We start from the raw sequence: 8,418 nt of genomic DNA, 5'->3' as shown, positions 1-8,418 counted from the left end.
ATCGCACGTGCGATGTCGCAACGTGCAAAGCTGCCCTAACAGTCATTGCACCCAGCCCTCCAGGTCAGGATCAGCTCCACCCTGGCTAATAGAAGGGCATCTAAACCTTCAAAAATTATCCCATGGAAACACCTTGTCTGTGGGTTTTAAGATGTTTTTGTTACTGTTTTGAATTGTTGCACTGTAAATTAAAAAGAACTTGGGGAAAAATAATTTACCCAAGTTGGAGGGAAACAGTAATGGGAAAAGTAATAATAAAAGACTGGGTTCTGAACTGTTAAATGCCATCTCAGTGCTGTGGTTCCCCCGCTGATGCTCATATCCTCCCGCTTGCCATTTCTTTATTGGGCTGCGGTGATGACAGAAGCCGCTCCTGCCAATCTCATATAAATCCCTTTAAATGAGTTATATACAAGTGAATACCTATTGTGTAGTTAATTTTGTCTTTTAAAGGGCTGACCTGATTATTGTCTTTCCTTACAGTTATCCTCGAGTTACTATAATGATGAAATTGATAAATACCACGAGGAGAAGTTTCAGGTAAATCCATTCTTCACATCTTCTGAGCTCTGTATGGATGTAACACTAAAGTCTGCCCCGGGCTACTTCTTTCCATTTGTTTAATTCATCTATATGTAATCTCTAATTTCTGACCTTTTCTCACTTAATCACATTTTTTTTCCCCTTTTACAATTCTTCACAGAACTTGATGGGAAAAAAGGTGTGAAATTTGACAGCGATGAAGAACAGTATGACAGCGAGGTACGGGCACTGCTGTGCACTTGCAGATATAGGGAAAATTCCTTTTAATATGGCATTTGGTAATTCCCAAAAACTATAATCCAGTGTTTGTATACAGCACACAACTTACAATGGAGAATCTCTCAGGTCGGAGAAATAATTGTCTGTGATCTGAAAGCAAAAGGTTCTCGGGCACTTTGAGTTTTATATAGTTTCCTGCGACTATCTGATAATCTTATATCACCCATCAGCCACGTGCACTCACCAGGTGATCGTTGTCCACACCTTTCCCCAAGGAAGGTGTTTGTTTATTTGTACCCATTTAGGCCTATGGGGATTTATATGGTGGTGCCAAGTCCTTGAGGTTGAGAAATGCTCCCCGCTCTAACCCTTTACAAGTGGCACACCAATCTTTTAAGAACAACAAAGTGATTTGATTTGATAAAGTCCTGATCTCTTTTTTTTTTTTTTCTTTTCTTTCTTTTTGCAGGATGAGGTATTGCCTCTTGATATCGAGAAGGTGATGATGATGATGGAGACGAGGATGATGAAGAGGAAGATGATCGTATATCCATGGACAGTGATCTAGAAGATCGTGACAAGATGGGTAAGTAAGCATGGCCAGAGGGGTTTATTGATCACAATAGGTGATTGTTATGACCCAATGCAATGCCATCTTTTACTAAACATTGTGGTCTGATCTCCAGGACCCACCTAATCAACAGAGAAAAAGAATTGCTAGGGCGGCACTTTGGCTCAGTGGTTAGCACTTCAGTCTTGTGGTGGCTCAGTGGTTAGCACTGCAGTCTTGTGGTGGCTCAGTGGTTAGCACTGCAGTCTTGCAGCGCTGGGGTCCTGGGTTCGAATCCCACCAACGACAACATCTGCAAGGAGTTTGTATGTTCTCCCCGTGTTTGTGTGGGCTTCCTCCGGGTTCTCCGGTTTCCTCCCACACTCCAAAAACATACAGCTAGGGAATTTAGATTGTGAGCCCCAATGGGGACAGTGTTTGTGATGTATATAAAGCGCTGCGGAATATGTTAGCGCAATATAAAAATAAAGATTTTTTTTTTTTTTTTTAATTGCTTACCTTTTGCTTATTTTGTAGTCCCTTTCTTCTTAAAATTAGTGATAGCCACAATAATTGTTCCACTGTATTCCATCTATTACAGGTTTAGGTTATACGTCTGTGTGGACTAATATAGGGTACTATGCAAACACATTTTGGGGTGTATGGGCCTGACAGAAGTTAGGCTATGTGCACATGGGGCTATGTACCTGTGGATATATCCGCAGGTACGTCCGCAGGTTTCCCGCAGCAGCTCCCCGGAATCCGCAGTTATCAATTGCTGCGAGATTCCAGCGAAATATCTGCGGAAACCTGCAGACATTCATGCGACTTACCTGCGGAAGTCCCCGACCGATTTTCTGCAGGAATAATTGACATGCAGTTCCGTGCGGCTGCATGACATCTGCAGCATATTCCGCAGCCACACATACCGCAGCACTGACACAGCACTCCCCATGTCCATAGGATAACATGGGAAGTGTCTGTACTTGCTAAAACCTGCGGATTTAATTAGAAAATCCAGATAAATCCCACAGGTTCTCCGCGTCAAAATCCGCAGGTACATTGTCCCATGGGCACATAGCCCTTAAAGGGACACTCTTGGATTCCATCAGATAAAAAGAACCTGTGGATAGGATACACCTAGCCTATGCCATATGTTGGGAGTTTCTCTACTAGGATATGAGCAGGGTTTCTAAAATGCATGTGGCTGGCACAATACATACAGAACGTTTGCTGCAGATCTGAGATCAGGGCTTCAGTGTGATCAGATGAATTGTTGTGTCCATAGAATACACTGACATTAAAGTTTTTGTTTTTTAATCTTCTTCCCTCCAGGTCTTCCAGATGAAATGGCATGGGGACTAAGGAAGAAGCTGTATTATGACACCGACTACAAAGAACAGAAGAAAAGTAAGTAAGGCTTCGTGAACATTCATGTGTTGTGAGCTGCATTTGCACATCTGTGTGCAGTCTGCTTTTATTTTTTTTTTTCTTCTGGACAGCACAAAGACCCATGGTTTAATTTATTCAATGAAGAGATCAGTGTGATCTGAGATTCAGACCAGATCCTATTCTCATCTGTTTCCATTCTGCAGAGAAGTGTATGAGGGTTTATATAAAACATATGGAAGTTACTTCTTGTTTCAGTTTTTTATCTTCTCCTTTTCATTGATCCATTGTTAGAGGTGGTCCAGCACTCAGCATAGTGGTCACACATCGATGTAAAGTTCATAGAGAAGGCTTATCTGAAATATCTTGTGCAGTCAATTGGGCCTCTGAGCTGCAGTATTAAGGTCCGCTCATACCCATCACGTGACCTCCTAGGCTCCATGACCTCTGACATCCAGTGATTTCTCTGACGCCTCATTGGGGGACACAGGACCATGGGTGTTATGCTTCCTATCCATAGGAGGACACTAAGTGGATGCAAAAGACATTAGCTCCTCCTCTGCACTATACACCCCCTGGCCGGGCCAGGCAACCTCAGTTTTTAGCTTAGTGTTTGTAGGAGGCACATCCTTTCAAGGTTTTGTTATTTTTTGAGGGCGACTGTTTACCCTAGGGACCGATCTCCCAATACCATCAAGGGCGGGAACGCGGAGTGTCGCCTCCACGTACCCCCTCCTGCGACGCTGGATCCTGGGGCTGCTTTTTACTGGACGACTGGTCCCACAGACACCGATTTTCCAGAGCCCAGGGCAGAGGCACAATTCCTCAGCCCCTCTTTACAGGCTCTGAGTTGATACATTGCACCTGTGTGGCCGGACACAGCAGGCTGACTCTGCTATTTCCACTGCCTGGACTGAGGCAGTGTTAAGGTGAGATCCCCCTTGACTGGTTTCCCAGACAAAGTCAGAAAGACGGTGCAGGGAAGGCTCCCAGGTCTGCTGAATTTACAGTCTTTTTCTTCGTCGCTCCATTGGGAGACCCAGACGATTGGGTGTATAGCTACTGCCTCCGGAGGCCACACAAAGCATTACACTAAAAAGTGTAAGGCCCCTCCCCTTCTGGCTATACACCCCCAGTGGGATCACTGGCTCACCAGTTTTCGGCTTTGTGCGAAGGAGGTCAGACATCCACGCATAGCTCCACTGTTTAGTCAGCAGTAGCTGCTGACTATATCGGATGGAAGAAAAGAGGGCCCATATGGGGCCCCCAGCATGCTCCCTTCTCACCCCACTGGTGGTTTGTAAGGTTGAGGTACCTATTGCTGGTACGGCGGCTGGAGCCCACATGCTGTTTTCCTTCCCCATCCCCCTGAGGGGCTCTGAGGAAGTGGGATCTTACCGGCCCCAAAGCCCTGAGGCCGGGCTCCATCCACAGACCCATTGAACCTGCTGGATGTGGAGCGGGAGTGCCGTTCAGGGACATGGCCCTGCACCATTCAGGTACTCTGGTGTCCCCGTACACACAGGCACAGCACACTCCAGACTTGCTGGGTGTGCTAGTGCGCCGGGGACAGTAAAGGTTTACAGTCACTGCAGCCTAGCTGAGTGACTTTATTTATTGGGAACTACCGCGCCGGACGCTCCGGGAGCGGCGGCGCGGCTGGGACTTGTAGTGCGCCGGGGACTTAGCGCCGACCGCGCTTTTACGGCGGCGGCGCTTATAAATCCAGTCCCCGGCTTTTGCGGCCTAGCTCCGCTTCGTTCCCGCCCCCACCCTGTCAATCAGGGTAGGGGAGAGACGCTGTACAATCAGCAGCGCCGAGGGCTGGAGCCTTATTTACATGCTCCAGCCCTCTCACTGGACACTGTGGGACGCCGGTTTCCCGCTCTGACTTGGGGCACGCCCACGGCCCGCCCCTACTCACACGAGCTGGAGAAGGACGCCGGCAGCCATTCCTGCAGTCCGAGCTGATCTTAGATGGCGACACTCGGACTCTGGGCAACCAGGCACAGGAATAGGGCGACCACACACCCGCTTATAGGCGGGCGGTAAGCGGCACCTGAAGTGCTGACACTAAATACCGCAGTTTTGTCCATTTGTATTTTGTGCTTACACTGCATAGGTCGCTATTTTTGGCTATATGCCCTCTTAGATGGCGACACATCAGCAGCAGGAAAGCATGGGTGCTAAGGCACAGGCTTTCTAGGCTGCGGGTATTGCACGTACTGAAGTGTTCATGTGTATTTATGCTTGTATGCTATACACTGCACTGTACGGTCGCTAGTCTTGGCTTATTCGCCATAGAATGGCTAGACTACAGCAGCAGAAAAGCAAGGGTGCTGAGGCACAGGTTTTTTTCTATGCTGCTTGTATTGCAGGTGTTGCAGTGTTCATTTGTACTTATGCTTGTATGCTATACATTGCACTGTATGGTCGCTATTCTGGGCTATATTCCCCTAGATGGCTAGTCTACAGCAGCAGAAAAGCAGGCTTTCTATGCTGCTTGTATTGCATGTGCTGCTGTGTTCATTTGTACTTTATGCTTGTATGATATACATTGCACTGTACGGTCGCCATTCTTGGCTCTATAAGTCGGCAGCAGCATATAAGCTACACAGGCTTTCGATGCTGTTTTTACTGCATGTGATACTGTTCCACGGCACTGAACTCCATTGTGTGCAATGCTCCCCTGTAGCACTTGGTCAGCCGGGGTCTCTACTTGACGTGGCCAAAGGAACCACCTCTCAACCCTGTCCAAGGACAGGGACGGAGTTGCAATGGGATAGAGACTTGCAGTCCGGACAGGCCATGGGCAATCTGGAGCATTGCTCCCTGGCCACCCTCATTTGGAATAAAATCGGTGCTCCGGGGGGGCTCCCAGGAGGCTCTCTGTATGATGAGGCAGACGTAGCTCATCAGGACTTTGATCCTGACACCGCTCTCACTCCGGATACACCGGATGGTGACGCCATAAGGAATGATCCTATAGCGTCCATCAATGGAATGTTGGATCTTTTCTCCCTCAGCTCCCCCAGCGGAGGAGTCAGCTTCACAGCAGGAGAAGTCCCATTTCAGTAGCTCAAACGTATATTGAGTATTGTTCTGGCCACGCTGACTTCAGAGAAGCAGTCCAGGAACACCACGCTTCCCAGATAAGCGTTTTCTCCAAACGTATTAAGGATACACGTTATCATTTTCCCCCTGACGTGGTCAAGCGTTGGACCCAGGGTCCAAAGGTGGATTCTCCAATCTCCAGGCTTGCGGCTAGAGCCATAGTTGCAGTGGAGATGGGACCTCACTTACAGATGCCATTGACAGACAGATGGACTCTGGTTGAAATCTGTCTATGAGGCTATCGGCGTGTCCGTTGCTCCGGCATTCACAGCCGTATGGGCACCCTAAGCTTTTCAGCTGTTCTTGCGCAGCTGGTCTTGAGCACATGTACATCTGTGCCGCAGGTGGTGTCCTTAACCTCGCAATGTCTGCATTGCGACTTACCCTATTAATGCTGTCCTGGAAGGACAGTCGAGGTTTCGGTCCTTCCCAGGCTCGGGCAGGTCCCAATTGTCCTCGTCCAAAAGGGCTGAAAAGCCTCAGAGGGGCTCAGCTTCCGGCCGGGCTCAATCACGCCCAAGGAAGGCAGCCGGAGGAACCGCTACCAAGGCGGTCTCCTCATGACTCTCAGCTCTCTCATCTCTCCGCATCCGCGGTTGATGGCAGACTCGCTCGCCTTTGGCGACATTTAGCTGCCACAGGTCACAGACCGGTGGGTGAGGGACAGTGTGCCCACGTGCACAGGACAGCGTTCTGTTCTCGTCCTCCGACTCGATTCTTCAGAACGTCCCCACCTCCCCACCGAGCAGATGCTCTTCTGCAGGCAGAAGGAGTGGTAATCCCGGTTCCTCTTCAGGAACAAGACACGGTTTTCCTCCAATCTGGTTGTGGTGCCAAAAAAGGATGGCTCTTTCCGTTCCGTTCTGGACCTAAAACTGCTCAACAAGCACGTGGAGGCCAGGCGGTTCCGGATGATACCCTCCGCTCCGTCATTGCCTCAATGTCTCAAGGAAATTTCCTAGCATCAATAGACATCAAAGATGCTTCTCTCCACGTGCCGATTGCTACAGAGCATCTTCAGTTCGTAGCTCTGCCATTCGGGCTGGCGACAGCCCCACGGGTGTTCGCCAAGGTCATGACGGCAGTGGTAGCAGTCTTGCACTCACAGGGACACTCTGTGATCCCTTACTTGGACGATCTACTTGTCAAGGCACCCTCTCAAGAGGCATGCCAACTCAGCCTGAATGTTGCGCTGGAGACTCTCCAGACGTTCGGGTGGATCATCACCTTCTCAAAGTCAAATCTGTCACGACCCAATCACTAACGTATCTTGGCATGGAGTTTCATTTCCTCTCAGCGGTAGTGAAGCTTCCGCTGGACAAGCAGCGGTCACTACAGACTGGGGTGCAGACTCTCCTTCAAGGTCAGTCGCACTCCTTAAGACGCCTCATGCACTTCCTCGGGAAGATGGTGGCGGCAATGGAGGCGGTTCCGTTTGCGCAGTTTCATCTGCGTCCACTTCAATGGGACATTCTCCGCCAATGGGACGGGAAGTCAACATCCCTGAACAGGAAAGTATCCCTTTCACAGACGGCAAGGACTCTCTGCAATGGTGGCTTCTTCCCACCTCATTATCACAGGGAAGATCCTTCCTACCACCGTCTTGGGCGGTGGTCACGACAGACGCGAGTCTGTCAGGGTGGGGAGCAGTTTTTCTCCACCACAGGGCTCAGGGTTCGTGGACTCAGCAGGAGTCCACCCTTCAGATCAATGTTCTGGAAATCAGAGCAGTGTATCTTGCCCTACTAGCCTTCCAGCAGTGGCTGGAAAGAAAGCAGATCCGAATTCAGTCGGACAACTCCACAGCGGTGGCATACATCAATCACCTAGGAGGGACACGCAGTCGGCAAGCCTTCCAGGAAGTCCGGCGGATTCTGAGGTGGGTGGAAGCCACGGCCTCCACCATATCCGCAGTTCACATCCCCGGCGTAGAAAACTGGGAGGCAGACTTCCTCAGTCGCCAGGGTATGGACGCAGGGGAATGGTCCCTTCACCCGGACGTGTTTCAGGAAATCTGTCGCCGCTGGGGAAGGCCGGACGTCGACCTAATGGCGTCCCGGCACAACAACAAGGTCCCAACCTTCATGGCACGGTCTCGCGATCAAAGAGCGCAGGCGGCAGACGCCCTAGTGCAAGATTGGTCGCAGTTCCGGCTCCCTTATGTGTTTCCACCTCTGGCACTCTTGCCCAGAGTGCTACGCAAGATCAGATCCGATTGCAGCCGCGCCATACTCGTCGCCCCAGACTGGCCGAGGAGGGCGTGGTATCCGGATCTGTGGCAGCTCACGGTCGGCCAACCGTGGGCACTACCAGACCGACTAGACTTACTGTCCCAAGGGCCGTTTTTCCATCGGAATTCTGCGGCCCTGAACCTGACTGTGTGGCCTTTGAGTCCTGGATCCTAGCGTCTTCAGGATTATTCCACGGGGTCGTTGCCACCATGAGACAGGCTAGGAAGCCCACGTCCGCTAAGAACCACAGAACGTGGAGGATATTCTTATCCTGGTGCTCTGCTCAGGGAGTGTCTCCCTGGCCATTTGCATTGCCTACCTTTCTTTCTTCCTGCAATCTGGGTTAGAAAAAGGTTTGGCGCTCGGCTCCCT

General features: G+C 50.1%; 1 protein-coding gene across 1 annotated transcript in view; it reads left to right on the top strand.

The window, feature by feature from the left end:
- Positions 1–8,418, top strand: part of UTP3 (UTP3 small subunit processome component) — a 98,528-nt gene that overhangs the window by 13,481 nt on the left and 76,629 nt on the right. The window contains 4 exon segments of the mRNA XM_075327316.1: positions 484–540; positions 1,232–1,259; positions 1,262–1,348; positions 2,648–2,722. Of these exon segments, the coding sequence (XP_075183431.1) occupies positions 484–540; positions 1,232–1,259; positions 1,262–1,348; positions 2,648–2,722 (247 nt within the window).

The sequence above is a fragment of the Anomaloglossus baeobatrachus genome, chromosome 11 (assembly GCF_048569485.1).
Source record: "Anomaloglossus baeobatrachus isolate aAnoBae1 chromosome 11, aAnoBae1.hap1, whole genome shotgun sequence".
NCBI lineage: Eukaryota > Metazoa > Chordata > Amphibia > Anura > Aromobatidae > Anomaloglossus > Anomaloglossus baeobatrachus.
The sequence above is the reverse complement of the archived record's forward strand: the minus strand, read 5'-3'. Positions and strand labels throughout refer to the sequence as shown.